The sequence below is a fragment of the Myxocyprinus asiaticus genome, chromosome 36, assembly GCF_019703515.2.
Source record: "Myxocyprinus asiaticus isolate MX2 ecotype Aquarium Trade chromosome 36, UBuf_Myxa_2, whole genome shotgun sequence".
NCBI lineage: Eukaryota > Metazoa > Chordata > Actinopteri > Cypriniformes > Catostomidae > Myxocyprinus > Myxocyprinus asiaticus.
In genome coordinates, this window is record NC_059379.1 from 1,375,001 (window position 1) to 1,398,299 (window position 23,299).

Genomic DNA, 23,299 nt, shown 5'->3' on the forward strand with positions numbered 1-23,299 from the left:
TGGGTAAAACGTTACCAGAACTACTCTGGGTGAAGAGAACCTACTGCAGAGTTACATCTCTCTTCTCCATCTCTCTGGAGCTCCCTCTGACCTATCCAGGTATTTTCTCTGCCATGTGAACCAATTTTAACAGGTATAGTATATTTGTTAAAAGTATCTGCTATCAACAACAATGTAAATGTAATTCAGTACATGAAAGAGTCACTCATCTCAGTCAATAGTCACTGACTCCAGGGAGTCTTTTCAATTCATCGCCTCATTCAAAACTGAATTAATGACACAAAAGCATCACTTCCTGTTGCCGTAGTAACCAAGACCAACAGTCAGTTTCATTCCCCCATCAGAATAAAACCACTGGAATATAAATTAATTTTAATTTGCATTTATTCACCTATTCATAAAGAAAGAAATGTCAAGCAAGGCCCACCTTTCTCAAAGCCTTAATTAACGTCCATAATATTTACATATATAAAAATATTAAAATATTCACTCCAATTTTTGTTCCCAAAGTGAGCACACATACAAGTCAAATTACATACAATTTCATTCTTCCTAAATCTTTGATTTCTAGATTTATATAATTTATTTCAACAAATATATTTTTTCTAGCCATTCTACACTTTTAAACCACAGACAAAACGATATCTTTTATATACTATATCTGACAGACAGACAGAGAGACACACAGACAGATAGAAAAAAATAGACAGACAGACAGACAGATACATAGAACGATAGATAAATGACAAACAGAATGATAGACAGATAGACAGACAGACAGACAGACAGACAGACAGGCAAGCAGGCAGGCAGACATACAGACAGACAAAGAGACACGCAGACAGATAGAAAAATAGATAGATGACAAACAGAAGGATAGACAGACAGACAGACAGACAGACAAAGAGACACGCAGACAGATACACAGACAGACAGACAAACAAAGACACACAGACATGCAGACAGATAGACAGACACACAGACAGACAGACAGAACGATAGATAGACAGACAAATGATAGATAGACAGACAGACAGCCAGAATGATAGATAGATAGAACAACAGACAGATAGATAGATAGATAGATAGATAGATAGATAGATAGATAGATAGATAGACAGACATACAGACAGATAGATGACAGACAGACAGAACGATAGATAGATAGACAGACAGAAAGATAGATAGAACAATAGAACGATAGATAGATAGATAGATAGATAGACAGACAGACAGAACAATAGATCGATAGACAGACAGACAGACAGATAGATAGATAGATAGATAGACAGATAGATGACAGACAGACAGAACGATAGATAGATAGACAGACAGAAAGATAGATAGATAGACAGATGACAGACAGACAGACAGAATAACAGACAGACAGAACAAAAGATAAATAGATAGATAGATAGACAGACAGACAGAACGACAGACAGACAGAGAGACAGATAGATAGACAGACAGACAGACAGATAGATAGACAGTACGATAGATAGATAGATAGACAGAACGACAGACAGACAGACAGATAGATACAGATAGATAGACAGTACGACAGATAGATAGATAGATAGATAGATAGACAGACAGACAGAACGACAGACAGACAGACAGACAGACAGATAGATAGACAGTACGATAGATAGATAGATAGATAGACAGACAGATAGACAGACAGACAGAACAATAGATAAATAGATAGATAGACAGACAGACAGAACGACAGACAGACAGACAGATAGACAGATAGACAGTACGACAGATAGATAGATAGACAGACAGACAGAACAATAGATAAATAGATAGATAGATAGACAGACACAGAGACAGACAGACAGATAGATAGAACGATAGATAGACACAGAGATAGACAGACAGACAGACAGACAGATACTTTATTATTACTATTATTATAGACTATAGAAACATTATTAAATGTTATTAAAGAAATGGCATCAATCTGTAATGATATGTGTATGGTTTATTGGTGTGGATCAGTATGAGTGTTGATGTGTTTGGGGTCAGAACAGGTGAAGGATGCGCGTGAGGCCCAACATCAGGACCGACCCACACATGCGTGTCACCATAAAATCATGAACACCCAATAATGCAATCACATTTAACAAACTGAACGCTTAAACACTACATAGTAACCGACCGTGTGTGTAGCTGTAATATTAAGCATCACGTTTTCTTATTTACATATACGAATATACAACTATAGGACCTGAAGCTGTTCGTAAATATCTGACATCTCGATTCATCGCTGATTGCAGTATATTTAGTTGATTATAAGAGGTGAATGTGACAGATGAAGGTGTATTTACCTGCCCACTGTCTGGTTGGCGAGCTGTCGCATTCGGTTGAATTGCTTCTTCATCTTCCTTCAGTTTGTGCGCGAATCCCGATGAATGAAAACCAGCAGACATTCCTTACTTACAAGACAACCGTCAGGAAATATTCCACAGCACGGGACATACTCAATAACTCCCCTTCGGTGTGAAACCATCACCTATAGATAATGAAATCGGCAGAAATCATGATTCGTCGCTGTGAGAAGCGGGATGCTCCGGTGAACGCTGAGCGCTGCTGACGTCACGCCAATGAGCCGCACAGCTTCATGGGAAATGGAGTTCATATACACACTCTGACGTTATATCTGGATTGATTATCTAAGAACAGTGACTCAGCTTGGTACTTTATTCCAAACTCCATTTTTAATAAAATGTGAGGTTTGGATCATCTTTTAAAATGCAGTTTCATACCCAGTGAAGCTCTCTAAATTTCACTAACAAGCTTTGCTTGCTTGGAAATTGGGATTTATGCACAATGTTTCTTCCCACAAAGAGATCAATTACAATATTTTAATCCGAAACAAATCTTTGTTCATGCATGAATGGCTTAACAGAGGTATTATTTGGTTTTTTTTTAATTTTTTTTTTAAGTTACATAACTTGAGTATGAAAACTTTACAGAAGAAGAATTAAGCCCAAACTTTTACTAACAGAGTTTGCTTCCTTGATCAAATTTATTTAAAAAAAAAAAATCACAATAAACATGCAAGGCAATTGCTGCATAACCTAAATGCATATTTTGTCATTCTTTATTTTAAAATGTTCTCCCTTTATAAATGGTGATTTAATACCATCACTGACATTGAAACGTTTCTCTATTTTTCAAGTTATAACAGTGCAGCTGAACATGTTGTTTTTCCACACCGGTAATACTTCATTCATAAAAAATAATTTCACCCAGATTTGCAGTCTTAGTTGAAACATCTCATATTACAGTATACAGTTTCTTAAGCTCATGAATAACATTTCTTTCTGATTCAGTTTTTAATTTATCAAATTTTATCTATTTCTTTAAATAGACAGAAAAACAGATACAGTGCATCCAGAAAGTATTCACAGCGCTTCACTTTTTCCACATTTTGTTATGTTACAGCCTTATTCCAAAATGGATTAAATTCATTATTTTCCTCAATTCTACAAACAATACCCCATAATGACAACGTGAGTTTTTGAAATCTTTGCAAATTTATTTAAAAAAAAATAAAAACGAAAAAAAATAAATCACATGTACATAAATATTCACAGCCTCTCAATACTTTGTTGAAGCACCTTTGGCACCAATTACAGCCTCAAGTCTTTTTGAGTATGATGCTACAAGCTTGGCACACCTATTTTTGGGCAGTTTCTCCCATTCTTCTTTGCAGGACCTCTCAAGATCCATCAGGATGGATGGGGAGCGTCGGCGCACAGCCATTTTCAGATCTCTCCAGAGATGTTCAATCGGGTTCAAGTCTGGGCTCTAGCTGGGCCACTCAAGGACATTCCCAGAGTTGTCCCGGAGCCACTCCTTTGTTATCTTGGCTGTGTGCTTAGGGTTGTTGTCCTGTTGGAAGATGAACCTTCACCCCAGTCTGAGATCCAGAGCGCTCTGGAGCAGGTTTTCATCAAGGATGTCTCTGTACATTGCTGCATTCATCTTTCCCTCGATCCTGACTAGTCTCCCAGTTCCTGCTGCTGAAAAACATCCCCACAGCATGATGCTGCCACCACCATGCTTCACTGTAGGGATGGTATTGGCCAGGTGATGAGCGGTGCCTGGTTTCCTCCAGACATGACGCTTGCCATTCAGGCCAAAGAGTTCAATCTTTGTTTCTCATGGTCTGAGAGTTCTTCAGGTGCCTTTTGTCAAACTCCAGGCGGGCTGTCATGTGCCTTTTACTGAGGAGTGGCTTCCGTCTGGCCACTCTACCATACAGGCCTGATTGGTGGAGTGCTGCAGAGATGGTTGTTCTTCTGGAAGGTTATCCTCTCTCCACAGAGAAATGCTGGAGCTCTGTCAGAGTGACCATCGGGTTCTTGGTCACCTCCCTGACTAAGGGCCTTCTCCCCCGATCACTCAGTTTGGCCAGGCGGCCAGCTCTAGAAAGAGTCCTGGTGGTTCCAAACTTCTTCCATTTACGGATGATGGAGGCCACTGTGCTCATGGGGACCTTCAATGCTGCAGAAATGTTTCTGTACCCTTCCCCAGATCTGTGCCCCGATACAATCCTGTCTCGGAGGTCTACAGACAATTCCTTGGACTTCATGGCTTGGTTTGTGCTCTGACATGCACTGTTAACTGTGGGACCTTATATAGACAGGTGTGTGCCTTTCCAAATCATGTCCAATCAACTGAATTTACCACAGGTGGGCTTCAATCAAGTTGTAGAAACATCTCAAGGATGATCAGTGGAAACAGGAGCTCAATTTTGAGTGTCATGGCAAAGGCTGTGAATACTTACGTACATGTGATTTTTTTTCGTTTTTTATTTTTAATAAATTTGCAAAGATTTCAAACAAACTTCTTTCACGTTGTCATTATGGGGTATTGTTTGTAGAATTTTGAGGAAAATAATGAATTTAATCCATTTTGGAATAAGGCTGTAACATAACCAAATGTGGAAAAAGTGAAGCGCTGTGAATACTTTCCGGATGCACTGTAGATAGATAGACAGACAGACAGACAGACACAGACAGACAGAAAAACACAGACAGACAGACAAATAGATAGATAGACAGATAGATAGATAGATAGACAGAAACAGACAGACAGAAAAACAGACAGACAGACAGAAAAACATAGATAGATAGATAGACAGACAGACAGACAGACAGAAAAACACAGACAGACAGACAAATAGATAGATAGATAGATAGATAGACAGATAGACAGATAGACAGACACAGACAGACAGAAACAGACAGACAGACAGATAGATAGATAGATAGATAGATAGATAGATAGAAAAACAGACAGACAGACAGACAGACAGAGAGACACACAGACAGACAGACAGGCGGGCAGATAGATAGATAGATAGATAGATAGATAGATAGATAGATAGATAGATAGATAGATACAGACAGACAGCAAAACAGACAGACAGACAGACAGAGAGACACACAGACAGACAGACAGGCGGGCAGATAGATAGATAGATAGACAGACAGGCAGGCAGATAGATAGACAGATAGACAGACAGAGAGATAGATAGACAGACAGACAGACAGATAGATAGATAGATAGATAGATAGATAGATAGACAGATAGATAGACAGACACAGAGACAGACAGAAAAACACAGACAGACAGACAGACAGATAGATAGATAGACAGATAGATAGACAGACAGATAGATAGACAGACACAGAGACAGACAGAAAAACACAGACAGACAGACAAATAGATAGATAGATAGACAGATAGATAGACAGACACAGACAGACAGAAAAACAGACAGACAGATAGACAGAAAAACATAGATAGATAGATAGACAGACAGACAGACAGACAGACACAGACAGACAGAAAAACACAGACAGACAGACAGATAGATAGATAGATAGATAGATAGATAGATAGATAGATAGATAGATAGACACAGACAGACAGCAAAACATAGACAGACAGACAGACAGACAGGCGGGCAGATAGATAGATAGACAGACAGGCAGGCAGATAGATAGACAGACAGATAGACAGACAGAGAGATAGATAGACAGACAGACAGACAGACAGACAGATAGATAGATAGATAGATAGATAGATAGATAGACAGACAGATAGATAGACAGAAAAACACAGACAGACAGACAGACAGACAGATAGACAGATAGATAGATAGATAGACAGACAGATAGATAGACAGACACAGAGACAGACAGAAAAACACAGACAGACAGACAGACAAATAGATAGATAGACAGATAGATAGATAGATAGACAGAAACAGACAGACAGAAAAACACAGACAGACAGATAGACAAAAAAACATAGATAGATAGATAGACAGACAGACAGAAAAACACAGACAGACAGACACAGACAGACAGAAAAACACAGACAGACAGATAGATAGATAGATAGATAGATAGATAGACAGACACAGACAGACAGAAACAGTCAGACAGACAGATAGATAGATAGATAGATAGATAGACAGACAGACAGACAGAAAAACAGACAGACAGACAGATAGATAGATAGATAGATAGATAGATAGACACAGATAGACAGACAGACAGACAGGCAGATAGATAGACAGATAGACAGACAGAGAGATAGATAGACAGACACAGAGACAGACAGAAAAACACAGACAGAGAGACAGACAGATAGACAGATAGATAGATAGATAGATAGGTAGACAGACAGACAGACAGACACAGAGACAGACACAGAGACAGACAGAAAAACACAGACAGACAGACAGACAGATAGATAGATAGATAGATAGATAGATAGATAGATCGATCTAACTATTGTTTGTTTGTGTAATATGTAAAAATTGACAGACAGAAAAATGTTCAACAGTGTCTCTTATTCAGTTCTGAAGCGTTCGCCACATTTACAAATATTCAAGAAAATTTGTCAGTGCTGCCACTAAAAATACACAAGCAATTAAATCCATTTGAAATGCAGGTAACATACTCAAATATATATTTTATTATTGGTTTGAGGGTGAAGTATCACAAATAATTCAGCAATACAGGACTTTTGAAGAGAAATATTATAAACAAACTACACAGTGCACATAATAAACACAGTCTATATATGGTTTGGAGCATCTCGGTAGGTTATTGCTTTTTCAGGTGTGTTGCTGCAGTGTAATTGGGGCGTGTCCTCTGTGTTGATTGATTGACAGCACTCTGCGCATGCGCGCTTGTTTCAGTGAGGCAGTATGGCGGCGGTCAGAGCGGGTCTGTTGACTCGAGTTCTTTCTAACGCAAAAACACAATCTCTCAAATTATCATTGGAACAAGAGCAGGTGTGCTATCATACATTTATGCTATCTTTTAATGTGAATACATAGTCGGAACGGAAAGGTTATTGGATAAATAGTTTAATAACCTTCATGTCAAGGCCAGTGCGCTAATCTCCTATAATGTTCATTTATTCATTTAATATATAATGCTTCGTGTTTATTCATTTCTTTAGATAAGCACTTCACAACACAAACTTTCATGATAATATTTGAGCAATGATCTTTCCAGACTGTGGACACATTTAGGGTTGCCACTTTTGAAGTTGTAAAATTAATATGCGTTATTAATAAAAATTGTATATCCTTCCTTATATGCTAAAATTAGAACTTTCCTGACCCATGACTTATATATATATATAATTTAATCTTTTAAATGTTCAAAATATATTTATTTGTATTTTTTTCTATTATTTGTCTTTATCTTATTTATGTATGCATTTTGGTTGGTTTATACGTATTTTTTTAAATAATTTTATTTATTTATTTTTTTTTTCCTTCACCTGTACTTGTCTTTATGACTCAGTGAATGTATTCATATACTGTTTGATCTTATTGAACATTTATATATAAAAAATAAAAAAAATACACAGTCTTAGCAACATTTGTGGACTTTCCGGATGGTCCCTTACCCAGCATTGGCAAATTTTCCAACTTATTTTAAATTAGTGATCTGGGACAATTTCACCGTGACGCCATCTGATCAGCTTAAATACGGGACAATCCTGTAATTTACAGGACGGGTGGCAACCCTACTCACATTGTAAGCAAGCCCATTTTCATGCAAACCCCTTCATTTAGTTGTAAATTGGTTTTTATTACATATTTAAGAGAAAAACAAAACTGTTATTAGCGCTCAATTTTCATGCAATAAAGATCAATTGACATATTTTTGTGTTTTCTATCATTTTAATGTGCAATATTGTAGGACCTTTTTCTGTCTCAATAGCTGTATCAAGCTGTCTGTTGTTTTAAATGGTTGTTTTTCAATGTACACATTTTTTAATAAAAACCAATTTACAATTAAATGATGGAGCTTGCATGAAAATGAGCCTGCTTGCAATGTGACCACAGTCTGGAAAGCTCATTGCTCAAATGTTATGATGAAAGTTTGTGATGTGAAGCGTGTATCTAAAGAAATGTATTCATAATTACCGTTTGTGTGTTGTGTTGCAGCCTCTGGTGTTTCACAGGGCATGCTGCCTGGCCCGTACCCCAAAACCCCAGAGGAGAGAGCAGCAGCAGCCAAGAAATACAACATGACTCTGGAAGATTACCAGCTGTATCCTGATGATGGCAGGGGGTGTGTCTCTCAGACTGCAGTTTCTGAGTGAATTTAAGACCCTGAAAAACACCTGCAGTTGAGGGTTCTAACTTTTTGTTTGCATTGTTGTTTTTCAGGTATGGTGACTACCCCATGTTGCCAAACAGATCACAGCATGAAAGAGACCCATGGTATCAGTGGGACCATCCTGATCTGAGGAGAAACTGAGGAGAGCCTGTAAGAGAAGACTCACAACACTGTAGTCTATTCACTGATAAGGGTTGCATGTATTGCTCCTGGTGGGTGTGTCATGATGTGATGTTTCATGTTGGTATTGTAGATCCACTGGGACTTTGACATGTTCATCAGGAACAGGGTGGACATGTCTCCGAGCCCTGTGGACTGGAGGACGATGTGTAAACATCTGCTGGGGTTCTTAGGCGTTATGATGCTGATGTTTGGTCTAGGCGAGGTGTTTCCTGCCTATCAACCTGTGGTGAGTGCAGGAAAAATATTCAACAAGAGACCATAGTCCTAGACCTTTAGCTACAATTCATATTACATTTTTTGCAATATTAAATGAGGCCGAGAGTGATAGACGCATAGTCCGTTCAATGGGTTGCACTGTCTGAATGTCCAAAAAAGTCAATTATTTATGGATAAAAACAAGTTCCAACCCACATGTTTGCATTTACATTACATTTTTGTCTTGTTCCAGATCAGTTGTGAACACTATTTCATTTTGACTTCAAGTTCTGAATGTTTCACATTCTAATGTAGTGTTTACTGAAATTCTATTGTAGGTTCCGCTAAAATGTTGTAATCATAATGATATTGTCTAGTCTTAACTACTGTCTCTGTCTCTCACCAGGCACCTAAATAATATCCCTACAACAACCTGTATTTGGAAAAAGGAGGAGACCCCGAGAAAGAACCTGAACCTGTCAAACATTATGAAATCTAATGTTATAAACCTCTCTGCTCTATAACTTGTGTATATATGTGTCTCTAATAAAGATGAACCTAAATGTTATCGTTGAGTTTCTCATTCCTTACAAGACTTTTACATCTACTGAATAAAAAGCAATATCATTTCTTGTTGGTATTAAAAGATTCATCATTATAAAATCCAAATGGGCAGGGTTTGCATTTGGATAAAGATGAAGAAAAACAATAGATTATGTGGACATTTTATCAGTCATTGTCTAAGTATAAATGCAGTGAATTCTGTCAGGGAAACGACAGTTAAAAAATATTTTATTACATTAAATGTATTCTATATATGTTTTAATTCAATGTAATAGAGATATTGGTGGCTATTTTTATTTATTTATTAATTTTGCTAACTAATACAAATATCTGCACGACAGAAATCAATACTCCTTGAGCGCTTGCGAATTTGGCGTTACGTAAATACCGCTGCTCTTCAGCCGCCGTACTGGACTACATTTCCCTTGAGGGATGTAAGCGGCGCTGAACTCTGTTCACAAACAAACGTAAGTGTACAAACAACAATGCATGTTATTTAGTGTTTTGAGCATAAACTCGAGTTTTTGATGTTATTGTGTGTATTTTTATGGTGTGTTCAGTGGGTTTTGTGTGTAAAGCGCAGGTAGAGAGCAGCAGGCTAATCCTAATGCTAACTGCTTCTCATCAGGAAATAAATAAACTGTGATTGTAAACATTCACTGCTGCTCTGTGAAGCTATAAAGGACATTTATAACACATAAGGAATGCTTATGAGGCCCGTGAGAGAGGTTAATAGTTTTAGACTACATGATATGCTGTGTTTCAGTTAGGCTAGTACTTCTGTTGCAGTAAGATGTCTGCGATAATAGTTGATCTTTTGTCTCCTTTTAAAGATATGTAGATCATATTAGGGGCTTTAGGTCGATCTAACATCTGAAATAAAGTATTGGATACCTGGTACTGTAGAAGAATTGTCATGTGAACGTCTGTGTGTTTGTTGACATGTTCTGTATGTATTTCATGGTCTGTTCAGGAGTTTGGAGGAAGATGAGGGTGAAGGAGATCCTCAGGACAGCGACTCAAGCATGGAGTCCTGCGAGACATCATCCTGCGTACCTGGCCTTAGGTGTGTGTGTGTGTGTGTGTGTGTGTGTGTGTGTGTGAGTGAGTGAGTGAGTGAGTGAGAGAGAGTGTCTGTGTGTGTGTGTGTGAGTGAGTGAGTGAGTGAGTGAGAGTGTCTGTGTGTGTGTGAGTGACAGTGTGTGTGAATGAGTGAGAGTGTCTGTGTTTGTGAGTGAGAGTGTGAGTGAGTGAGTGTCTGTCCGTGTGTGTGTGTGAGTGAGTGAGAGTGTCTGTCCGTGTGTGTGAGTGAGTGAGAGTGTGTGTGTGAGTGAGTGTGTGTGTGTGAGTGAGTGAGTGAGAGTGTCTGTGTGTGTGAGTGAGTGAGAGTGTCTGTGTGAGTGAGTGAGAGTGTCTCTGTGTGTGTGTGTGTGTGTGTGAGTGAGTGAGTAGTGTGTCTGTGAGTGAGTGAGAGTGTCTGTGTGTGAGTGAGTGTTTGTGAGTGAGAGTGTGTGTGTTAGTGAATGAGAGTGTCTGTCTGTCTGTGTGTGAGTGAGTGAGTGAGTGAGTGAGTGAGAGAGCGTGTGTGTGAGTGTCTGTGTGTGTGAGAGTGAGAGTGTGTGTGTGTGTGTGTGTGTGTGTGTGTGTGTGTGTGAGTGAGTGAGTGAGTATCTGTGTGTGTGTGAGTGAGTGAGAGTGTCTGTGTGTGTGTGAGTGAGTGTTTGTGAGTGAGAGTGTGTGTGTGAGTGAGTGAGAGTGTCTGTGTGTGTTAGTGAATGGGAGTGTCTGTCTGTGTGTGTGTGAGTGAGTGAGAGTGTGTGTGAGCGAGAGTGTCTGTCTGTGTGTGTGAGTGAGTGAGAGTGTCTTGTGTGTGTGTGTGTGTGTGAGAGTGAGTGAGAGTGTCTGTGTGAGTGAGAGTGTCTGTGTGTGTGTGTGTGTGTGAGTGAGTGAGAGTGTCTGTGTGTGTGTGTGTGAGTGTGAGTGAGTGTGTCTGTCTGTGTGTGTGTGAGTGAGTGAGTGAGAGTGTGTGTGTGCATGTGCGCGCGCGTTTCAGGTTTTACCTACATTTGTATGAGACCAAATGCCTTCACAAGGATAGTAATACATGAAATCGCTAACATTTTGAGGAGCAGCAAACGGTCTCAAACATACTAAATTATGTTTTATGAACATGTAAAAATCAAGAGGTTCCTGTGAGGGTTAGGGGATAGAAAATATAATTAGCTCAGTTCATAAACAGCAGAAGTCAATGGGAATCACCACTATGATAGAAAAACAAACACGTGTCTGTGTTATGGTTGAATGTCTAGTAGAATAACATTTACCTTTATGCAAACAGAATGAAAATTAATTTTAGTCTCCCTTTCAATTGTTCAGGAGTGAAACGTTATGTATAAATTTAGTAAATTTTGTTCTGATAATTTTTCTTCATAAACCCAAAGTCTAAATGGTTTATCGCAGTAAGTTTTCGGAATTTCACCAGTTCCTTTTGCCCCAAAAATGAGGCTTCTCTCTCTTTTTATTTGAACATGATAAGCATGTGCTTTTGATTCCAAAGGAAACTGCTGCATCCTTCATTTCTTTGCCTTAATGCACGTTGTGGATTAAGCCTTCTGTGACATGCTGAAGAACTTTTAGACAGCTATATACAGTTATATACATGCATGGTTAATACCGATACAAGGAACAATATCAAGGTTAAGAAGTACATTTCTCAGTTGCTTCCAAGTCTTCACTGAAGTTATGATATCCATGCTTATAATTCCCCCACATGGGAAAATAATCGAATGGTTTATTTTCACTTATTTTGGTTGAGGCGAGTCCCTTATTTTGAGCTTGCTTTTGCAGACCAGGTCTCTCTCTTTCCTTGAGTGATCTGGTATCACTGTAACTGGTATATCACCCAACCTTAGCACAGAGTAATGACATTTTAGAAAAAGAACAATACTAACCATTCTGTAATTTAGTTCTAACGGTTACCAAATGGAAAGCAGGCAGCGGAACACCGGAACCGGAACGTCGTCTTCTGTCTTCTTCACCATCTCATATCTGCAGGTACTGCAGCACAGCAGCTGGATGCCTCTTTCAACACCAGCTCTGCTCTGGAGATCTTTGAGATGAATTTTGCTGATACATCCATGGACATGAAGCTCAGAGGAACTCTTCCCACATCCAACAGGTGAGATATTCTCATACAGGTGAGGAACACTACTGTATGTTATTAAGTGATATCAACTTGATATACTAACCTTCTGGAACTTTAAACGTCTGCTTTTCACTTTAAAATGTATTGATAATCCCCATAGTAACTACAAAAGGCCACATAATGACTTAAAGTTAATCAAGAGTGACCCTTCAAAGAGCAATGAGTAATACACATATGCACAAAACAGCATCAGGGTCACACATGTGACACTAAAATAATGCAATAAACATTTTCTAAACTACGTAAAATAATACACATAACATGGAGGGTCATGCCAGGATGAGTCTGCAGGAAGGGTACCACATGAGGGAGGAGGATGTCTTCCCTGTAATGCACAGCGTTGAGATTGCCGGCCGATTGTCCGATGATGCTGTGACACAGCGACCCAGATCATGACGGACCCTCCACCTCGAAAACGATCCCGCTCCAGAGTACAGGCCTCGGTGTAACGCTCATTCCTTCTACGATAAACGCGAGTCCGACCATCACCTCTGGTGAGACAAAACCGCGACTCGTCAGTGAAGAGCACTTTTTGCTAATCCTGTCTGGTCCAGCGAAGGTGGGTTTGTGCCCGTAGGTGACGTTGTTGCCGGTGATGTCTGGTTAGGACCTGCCTTACAACAGGCCTCAGTCCAGCCTCTCTCAGCCTATTGCGGACAGTCTGAGCACTGATGGAGGGATTGTGCATTCCTGGTGTAACTCGGGCAGTTGTTGTTGCCATCCTGTACCTGTCCCGCAGGTGTGATATTCAGATGTACCGATCCTGTGCAGGCGAGGACGATCAGCTGTCCTTCCTGTCTCACAGTACGGACATTGTAATTTATTGCCCTGGCCACATCTGCAGTCCTCATGCCTCCATGCAGGATGCCTAAGGCACGTTCACGCAGGGACCCTGGGCATCTTTCTTTTGGTGTTTTTCAGAGTCAGTAGAAAGCTCTCTTTAGTGTCCTAAGTTTTTATAACTGTGACCTTAATTGCTTACCGTCTGTAAGCTGTTAGTGTCTTAATGACCGTTCCACAGGTGCATGATCATTAATTGTTTATGGTTCATTGAACAAGCATGGAAAACATTGTTTAAACCCTTTACGATAAAGATCTTTAAAGATATTTGGATTTTTAGAAAATTATCTTTAAAATACAGTGTCCTGAAAAAGGGACGAGTTTATATTGTGTATATTACCTTTTAAAACTACCTTGATCTTGCCATGAAAATAGCCAGAGATGCTGACATGGCAATAAAAATAAATAAATAAATAATAATAATATTAGTTTACTGTAAAAAGTAGAAGTATTCTCTTGTTAAACATAATATAAATGTGTACCTTTATATGGTAAAATCACTTTTTACATCAAAATTCAGATTTTTTTTTTTACAATATTTTACCGTAAAATGCATTGTCTCGTTAAATATATGATGCGTTTTTACCACGTATTTTAAGATGACTACCGTTAACCAATAAGTGTTTTTTTACCGTAACATTTGTATATTTTTTTACCATTGAAATTACAGACATATTTTACAGTGCACTCAGTTTTGACATACGATAATGGATTTACAAGGGTTTATTTATCCTTAATTCCTTAAAATGCAAATTTATGTGTAATTGACCTTTCACCCAGCAGCAATTCAATCCCAGAAACACTGGTTTAACGACAGGTGTTTTACTGCGTAGAATGTGTCAGACACCCGCACTGAATGTGTCATGTGAACATGTTTCTGACACCTGTGGTATGTGTCATTCATAAAAGAATGTCTGTACAAGATACATTTTTAAATTGTAACATTTTGTCACGATGCCAAGGTTTTTTCCCCTTAGGTTAATTTTATTTGTTACATTGTATGAGAAATTAATGAGGATAGTTTGCAACACTTCATCTATATTTTTATCCTCACTTCAATGCATATTTTGTCATTTTGATTAGATAATCAAGTGTCCATGAGAAGAAAAATGGATGGAATTTAAAAAAACATTTAATATTTTCAGAGATTAAGCAATTAAATTTGATGGAATTTTGTTATTAAATTGAAATGCGTAAATCTAAAAAAAATAGGCTAAAATATACTATATTGCCAAAAGTATTCGCTCATCTGCCTTTAGACACATATGAACTTAAGTGACATCCCATTCTTAATCCATAGGGTTTAATATGACGTCGGCCCACCCTTTGCAGCTATAACAGCTTCAACTCTTCTGGGAAGGCTTTCCACAAGGTTTAGGAGTGTGTTTATGGGAATTTTTGACCATTCTTCCAGAAGCGCATTTGTGAGGTCAGACACTGATGTTGGACGAGAAGGCCTGGCTCGCAGTCTTCGCTCTAATTCATCCCAAAGGTGCTCTATCGGGTTGAGGTCAGGACTCTGTGCAGGCCAGTCAAGTTCTTCCACACCAAACTCGCTCATCCATGTCTTTATGGACCTTGCTTTGTGCACTGGTGCGCAGTCATGTTGGAACAGGAAGGGGCCATCCCCAAACTGTTCCCACAAAGTTGGGAGCATGGAATTGTCCAAAATCTCTTGGTATGCTGAAGCATTCAGAGTTCCTTTCACTGGAACTAAGGGTCCAAGCCCAGCTCCTGAAAAACAACCCCACACCATAATCCCCCCTCCACCAAATTTCACAGTTGGCACAATGCAGTCAGACAAGTACCGTTCTGCTGGCAACCGCCAAACCCAGACTCGTTCATCAGATTGCCAGATGGAGAAGCGTGATTCGTCACTCCAGAGAACGCGTCTCCACTGCTCTAGAGTCCAGTGGCGGCGTGCTTTACACCACTGCATCCGACGCTTTGCATTGCACTTGGTGACGTATGGCTTGGATGCAGCTGCTCGGCCATGGAAACCCATTCCATGAAGCTCTCTACGCACTGTTCTTGAGCTAATCTGAAGGCCACATGCACTTTGGAGGTCTGTAGCGATTGACTCTGCAGAAAGTTGGCGACCTCTGCGCACTATGCGCCTCAGCATCCGCTGACCCCACTCTGTCATTTTACGTGGCCTACCACTTCGTGGCTGAGTTGCTGTCATTCCCAATCAATTCCACTTTGTTATAATACCACTGACAGTTGACTGGAATATTTAGTAGCGAGGAAATTTCACGACTGGACTTGTTGCACAGGTGGCATCCTATCACAGTACCACGCTGGAATTCACTGAGCTCCTGAGAGCGGCCCATTCTTTCACAAATGTTTGTAGAAGCAGTCTGCATGCCTAGGTGCTTCATTTTATACACCTGTGGCCATGGAAGTGATTGAAACACCTGAATTCAATTATTTGGATGGGTGAGCGAATACTTTTGGCAATATAGTGTATATTTGAGTGTATATGTAAAGTACATAGCATTTCCAACTGCATCTCTTGTGAAAAACAAAACAGTAAAAAATGCCATCTGGTGAAGAAAAATAGATTTACAAAACCCTCAATCTGAATATATATATATATATATATATATATACATACAGTGGTGTGAAAAAGTGTTTGCCCCCTTCCTGATTTTTTTATTTTTTTTGCACTTAATCACACTTAAATGTTTCAGATCATCAAACAAGTTTAAATATTAGTCAAAGATAACACAAGTAAACACAAAATGCAGTTTTTAAATGAAGATTGTTATTATTAAGGGAAAACAAAATCCAAACCTACATGGCCCTGTGTGAAAAAGTGATTGCCCCCTAAACCTAATAACTGGTTGGGCCACCCTTAGCAGCAACAACTGCAATCAAGCGTTTGCGATAACTTGCAATGAGTCTTTTACAGCGCTGTGGAGGAATTTTGGCCCACTCATCTTTGCAGAATTGTTGTAATTCAGACACATTGGAGGGTTTTCGAGCATGAACTGCCTTTTGAAGGTCATGCCACAGCATCTCAATAGGATTCAGGTCAGGACTTTGACTAGGCCACTCCAAAGTCTTCATTTTGTTTTTCTTCAGCCATTCAGAGGTGGACTTGCTGGTGTGTTTTGGATCATTGTCCTGCTGCAGAACCCAAGTTCGCTTCAGCTTGAGGTCACGAACAGATGGCCGGACATTCTCCTTCAGGATTTTTTGGTAGACAGCAGAATTCATGGTTCCATTTATCACAGCAAGTCTTCCAGTTCCTGAAGCAGCAAAACAGCCCCAGACCATCACACTACCACCACCATATTTTACTGTTGGTATGATGTTCTTTTTCTGAAATGCGGTGTTACTTTTACTCCAGATGTAATGGGACACACACCTTCCAAAAAGTTCAACTTTTGTCTCGTCAGTCCACAGAGTATTTTCCCAAAAGTCTTGGGGATCATCAAGATGTTTTCTGGCAAAAATGAGACGAGCCTTAATGTTCTTTTTCTCAGCAGTGGTTTTCGTCTTGGAACTCTGCCATGCAGGCCATTTTTGCCCAGTCTCTTTCTTATGGTGGAGTCATGAACACTGACCTTAACTGAGGCAAGTGAGGCCTGCAGTTCTTTGGATGTTGTTGTGGGGTCTTTTGTGACCTCTTGGATGAGTCGTCGCTGCGCTCTTGGGGTAATTTTGGTCGGCCGGCCACTCCTGGGAAGGTTCACCACTGTTCCATGTTTTTGCCATTTGTGGATAATGGCTCTCACTGTGGTTCTCTGGAGTCCCAAAGCTTTAGAAATGGCTTTATAGCCTTTTCCAGACTGATAGATCTCAATTACTTTCTTTCTCATTTGTTCCTGAATTTCTTTGGATCTCAGCATGATGTCTAGCTTTTGAAGATCTTTTGGTCTACTTCACTTTGTCAGGCAGGTCCTATTTAAGTGATTTCTTGATTGAGAACAGGTGTGGCAGTAATCAGGCCTGGGCGTGGCTAGAGAAATTGAACTCAGGTGTGATAAACCACAGTTAAGTTATGTTTTAACAGGTGGGGCAATCACTTTTTCACACAGGGCCATGTAGGTTTGGATTTAGTTTTCCCTTAATAATAACAACCTTCATTTAAAAACTGCATTTTGTGTTTACTTGTGTTATCTTTGACTAATATTTAAACTTGTTTGATGATCTGAAACATTTAAGTGTGACAAACATGCAAAAAAATAAGAAATCAGGAAGGGGGCAAACACTTTTTCACACCACTGTGTGTGTATATATATATATATATAATATATATATTGGCTATAAAAATCTTAATTTGGTGAATACTTGTATGTAGAGCATTGTGACAGAAAGTCTCCGTCACTTTTTATGGACTAATGCACAATTATTAATATGCGGTGTTATGAAAAAGACACATATGAAGCGTAGACATTAATGAACGTTTGCTTATATATCCTTTTTTGATTGTACAGTTTCTTATTGATTTTGAAGGAATGTTTCCGTCGTGTTGGTGTGGGATTGGCGTCCCTGGTGTATTTCAGTCTTGTTTCTAGTTAAAAGTCCCACGTTTTGCACCAAATCTTAATTTTTTTACCCTGGTTATTATTGGGATTTTGGTTGCGCATAAACTGCATATGAGATTTTATTGATTATCGGTATCTGTGAAATCCAGTATCATTAGATCTCTAGCATATCTAATAGTTCTTTCTTCTTTATTGCTCTACAAGTATGTAATGGGACCCCATTCTCTGCCACTTGTACTTCTGTCAGGTTAATTCAGTATCTGTGTGTGTTTGCAGATTTCACAGTCTGATCTGGGTTGCGTTTGAGATGGACATTAAAGGTTCTTCAGGGCGTCTCATCGGAGGCAGCGAGAACGGAACCGTGACCGTCTTCAGTCCGGACTCTATTCTCTCTGCGGAAGAGGACGCCATCATCGGACAGTCCAACAAACACACCGGTCCTGTACGCGCCCTCGACTATAACCGCTTCCAGGTAACGCATTAAGAGATGCTTTAGCTCTCAGCAGATTTATCTACATGTGATGTTGTATTTTGCAAACATAAACATGCTTCCCTTTCTGTCAGAATAATCTCATCGCCTCAGGAGCGAATGACTCTGAGATATACATCTGGGACTTGAACAATTTTAGTAATCCAATGACCCCAGGAGCAAAATCACAGGTAGGAATTTATGTTTAACATTTCTTTTAAAGACCTCATAAAGGATGTCATCAATATTCTTGGTCCAATTCCCCACAGGGTAATTATACATTTTTAAATTTAGTTTAGTTTTCTACTTTAAGTTTACACTCAAAAACATTTTTTTTAAGGTTTACACCATTTCAATTTCATAACAAAATTCCATTTAAATTTAATTGAGTAATCCTTAGTCAAATTTAGTGTATGTCAATATATATATATATATATATATGTTTTATTAATTAAAGGAACAATATGTAACATTGACATCGAGCGTTTAAAATGAGTACTGCTGTCCAAATTCAAAGTATTGGAGAGAGTTGTCTCCCCCGCCCCCTCCTCCCCAGACTCGTAGCTCACGCGGGTTGCCAGGTTGAGGTCACGCAACAGGAACGAGCAAACTGACAATGGCAAGCAATGAGCCTTACGCTGTAAGTTGATCAGCTAATGTATACATTTGCAATGTTTTTATAGTTTGCAAATTATAAACCAGCTCATGTGGATTTTTTATGACTCTGTCAGTGTTAGCTAGATGTATTGCTGACTTCCAGGGCTGGATTGGTAATCTGGCATACCAGGCATTTTCCTGGTGGGCCGACGCACTTTGGGGCCGATCAGGGGCGGACTGGCCATTGGGAGAACCGGGGCTAAGCTGAAATGAGCCGCCGCATTATGCAGAACGGGCCACAAAACGGTGCCACGATATGCTGAAGGGGGCAGCAATATGCAGAAAAGGACAGTGACACAACCCCCCCCCCCCACTCAACAACTTTTGGGCCAGTTTCTATGTAAAATCCCGGGCCAATTTCTCTTCCCAGTCTGCAGCATGCTGTGTTTGCCCGCTAACTTGTTTCAAATCTGGCAACCCGGGGTGTCGAAATACTATTGGGATATGTGCAGTGGGCGGAATCACACAGGCCAAAACACACACAGAAATTCTGGCCCGGAATGGACATTTCAAAGTAGAATATACTGGCTGTAGTGTTGTTTTCAGAGAAGCTAGTATTTCAACTTAGCATGTTTGCTAAATATCTGATAACATATCATAATTTTATGCTTAGGTACAGTAAATATATTACATATTGCTCCTTTAAATTTAATTAAACATTGCACAATTCTATTTTATGGAATTTTGTAATGAAATTGAATGTTTTTTTTCTTATTTTAATATTTTATGGCTGCCAATGTGTTAACTGATATAATTGGAATATGCTTAAAGTCATTAAATTTTTCAGGGCATTCTTGTGTTAGCTCTATCTTGTAGCATTTTATGTCTTAAGGAGGATTGTAAATGTTTCATATTTTATAATATACTGTGCATAAAAAAAACCTACAACTTTAATTCATTGGAGGTTATTTTGTATTTTATTTCAATTAGTTTTGGAGTTTTGAAAAAGTAAAAAAAAAAAGTTTAGTTTGAAAAAGTTTAGTTTCATTTTTTCCAACCATGTTAGTTTTTTTTTATTTAATTTTTTCATTTAGTTTTCATTAACGAAAATAAAACTGATTTCCCAGAAGAAATAAACTGTAAATATTAAAGGTGTATATCTGCCAAACGTTCATTTCATCCAATTTTAGGGGGCATAAAATTGACCTCAAAGCTAACAGACATGAACTAAAACCCACTTGATTTTATGGGGGTTTTAAATGTGCTTTTGTGTTGTCATAGCTTCATTTCATGTAAAAGTGAATGTATTTGTCTTTCTGTTCCTTTAGCTCTGTGAGGTAAGAGGAAGTTGCTGGTGAGAGTGGGGTGGGTGTATGAGGTTTTGGTGTGGTTTTGGTTTGTGATGGTTGGTTTGGGTTTAGTGTAGTCTTCATTAACCACTTCACTAACATTTCTCTCTAGCCCTCAACTTTTACAGATACTTCATACAACAGATCGTTTTGGTCCTCTAATCTGATCAGACAAGCGGCGCTCCAAGAGTGCAGACACTTTGTCTGTCAACTTGTATTCATATTTTTCGTTAGTAAAGTGAAAAATGCAAGCAGCAGTTACGGGGCCAAGCACACCAACAGTAAGGAAGTATGATTGGACATCACTAATTATGATTAATAAAAGTCGTATGGGAAAAAAAGAAGTAGAATTGCTTATATTGCAATGAAATTCTTTATAACTTTTGACCAATAGGTGGCGCTGTCATCAAATTTGTAGGTTGCGGTCAGGATGTGGTGGCAATGACACACACCAAGTTTAATATCAATACGCCAAAGTGTTGCTGAGATACAGCCTCAGATCCTTATTGGCATCTTGCGATGAAATTCATTGATGCGTTACACAAGAACAGTTTTGTCTGTCAAAAAGCTTTTCATAAATTTTTGTCATGAGTGTCCCAAGATTATACAGAGCAAATTGGACAAACGACCTATGCGGATGGCGAATAGGAAGTATGGCCAACATGGCAAGTTTGGTATCAATGTACTCGACATGACCCAAGAAAGGTAACGACACAAGTCTCATGACAATAGCCCAAATTACTCAAAAGTTATAAGCATTTCATTATATATTTTGACCACTAGGTGGCTCTGTCCTGAAACTTTTTGAGTACTTTCAGGGCATGGCCCTGATGGCACATACCAAATTTCGTAACGATACGGCAATGCCTTTGTAAAATAAATAATTTTATGTAAAATTAAATATGCGAAAATTGGGTATCATTCGACTTTGTATGCACTAAAGCCCAAAGTATACTTCACCCGTCCGTGTTCCGCGATGGTCTATGCACAGTCCGCGTGACATAATTTTCGTCTCAGGAGTGTCCGCGCACAGTGTCTGCATGCAGCCAGATTTTTTTTGTTGACTGTTGAGATAGAAGAGTCCACTAGGTGGCAATACGCACAGTTGGGCTGTACTGTCAAGCAGTAGTCGAAGAACATATCCTTCTCCGTCATTTTGTTGTTGTTCTTGCTTCCTCTAAAGGCGGATCTTAATTTTTTCTTCTTCTTTATCCTTCAGAGCAGATGTCCTGGAAATGACACGACTCAGTGCTGCCCTCTAACGTTATGTGGCGTATAAAAAAGCAATTGTACTGCGCATGTGTCGAACCCGTCCATTCGCACTCATCCACGTGAGGTATACTTTCAAAGCTGTGCGCACACAACTGTGCTCGAGATGGAATGTGCAAATTGAAGTATGCCTGGGCTTTAAGGAATCCAAAGAGACCAGTCTCATAATTTTAGGCCAAACTGTTAAGAAGTTATAGGCAAATTTTTTTTTCATATTTCTTGACCGTTAGGTGACACTTAGCCGAAACTGGGCAGGTACCATCAGGTCATGCTTGTGATTACAAATACCAAGTTTCGTGTCAATATGCTAAAGCGTTGCGAAGACGCAGCCTCGCGTACATTTTGGCATGCCCACTGTCGAATTCTTTGTTATATGTGGAAAGGGTTTGGTCTAACTTTTTGTAAAGGTTGTCTCTAGATGATGGGAGTAATTAGAAAAAGTAGTTTTTTCTGAAAATTCAAAATGGAGAAAAATCTTGTCAGGCTGAAATTAAAACCATGGTATGCATTCGACTCGGCATTAGCAAATGAATCAGGGGAATATTAAATTTTTTTTCTAGACTTTACGATTCAAAAGTTATAGGTCGAAACGTGTGTGCAAATTTGAACAGTTGGTGGCACTAGAGGGTTTGAATTAGAGACCCCAAATTTGGGTCAGGTACATTTGAGGGTGTCCTCTATCAGTGTGCCATTTTTCACCATTTTCCTGCATACGGTTCTATGGGCTGCCACAGACTCCCTGCCAGAAAAAACAAACAAAACAAAAAAAAAACCAGATTCGATAGGTGCCTACTCACCTTCAGGGCTTGGCCCCTAATAAAATAGCTGGCCATATGAGCTTTTTGTATTTAGAACTGTTGTGTAAAAGCATTATCCCACTCACAGCTGTGCTGTTGTATAGCTGTGATTACCTGTGGGCTCGTGCCAATGGCCTAATCGCAGTTGAGCTGATATTCAGTATAACAGCACAGTTGTGAGTGTGATATTGCTCAAACATAGATGGTTTAGTCTTTAAGAATTAAATCTGAACCAGTAACATAAGAAAACAATGCAGATTTGTTATCCGCAAATTACAATAAAATAGCTCTAAGACATCTGCAAAATGTGGAGATTTGGATTTTGGTGTTTTTATTTTGTTTATATTTTGTCAGCAATGAATTCCAGCTTCATTACTAAAGCATTGTGGACAAGCAATCCTGTGTCTGAAGCTGTGTGTTTGTGCATGTTGCAGCCCGCAGAGGATGTGAGCGTGGTGGCGTGGAACAGTCAGGTGCCACACATACTGGCATCTGCAAACCCCAGCGGGAAAGCCGTCGTCTGGGACCAAAGAAAGAACGAGCCCATCATCAAAATCAGTGACCATAGCAACCGGGTAACAACATCCTGAAAATTTTGTGGCCAGTGTCTGTCTGTCTATCCATCAACTTTGGTATAGAAAACAGATAACATTTTTAATGTTG

General features: G+C 39.2%; 2 protein-coding genes, 1 long non-coding RNA gene and 1 pseudogene across 5 annotated transcripts in view; 2 read left to right on the top strand and 2 right to left on the bottom strand.

Annotated features, from left to right (window-relative positions):
* The window catches only part of LOC127426652 (rho GTPase-activating protein 44-like), a 61,401-nt gene extending 58,846 nt beyond the window's left edge, over positions 1–2,555 (bottom strand). For both annotated transcript variants that reach the window (XM_051673597.1, XM_051673598.1), the window contains exon 1: positions 2,334–2,555. In XM_051673597.1, coding sequence (XP_051529557.1) covers positions 2,334–2,386 — 53 coding nt within the window. In that variant the 5' untranslated portion in view covers positions 2,387–2,555. The remainder of the gene's footprint in view (positions 1–2,333) is intronic.
* Positions 1–9,549, top strand: part of LOC127426688 (NADH dehydrogenase [ubiquinone] 1 beta subcomplex subunit 8, mitochondrial-like) — a 14,526-nt pseudogene extending 4,977 nt beyond the window's left edge.
* On the bottom strand, positions 6,945–10,652 carry LOC127426701 (uncharacterized). The gene is made up of 3 exons (XR_007894842.1): positions 10,509–10,652; positions 8,477–9,076; positions 6,945–7,280 (listed from the first exon to the last, which is right to left on the bottom strand). It is a non-coding gene; the product is annotated as an uncharacterized LOC127426701 (long non-coding RNA).
* The window catches only part of LOC127426646 (protein transport protein Sec31A-like), a 38,292-nt gene continuing 25,014 nt past the window's right edge, over positions 10,022–23,299 (top strand). The window contains exons 1-6 of one of the 2 annotated variants that reach the window (XM_051673583.1): positions 10,022–10,081; positions 10,588–10,680; positions 12,669–12,792; positions 18,432–18,627; positions 18,720–18,815; positions 23,071–23,211. In XM_051673583.1, the coding sequence (XP_051529543.1) occupies positions 10,602–10,680; positions 12,669–12,792; positions 18,432–18,627; positions 18,720–18,815; positions 23,071–23,211 (636 nt within the window). In that variant the 5' untranslated portion in view covers positions 10,022–10,081; positions 10,588–10,601. Of the gene's footprint in view, positions 10,082–10,587; positions 10,681–12,580; positions 12,793–18,431; positions 18,628–18,719; positions 18,816–23,070; positions 23,212–23,299 lie in introns of both variants that reach the window. The other variant, XM_051673584.1, reaches the window with a different exon arrangement.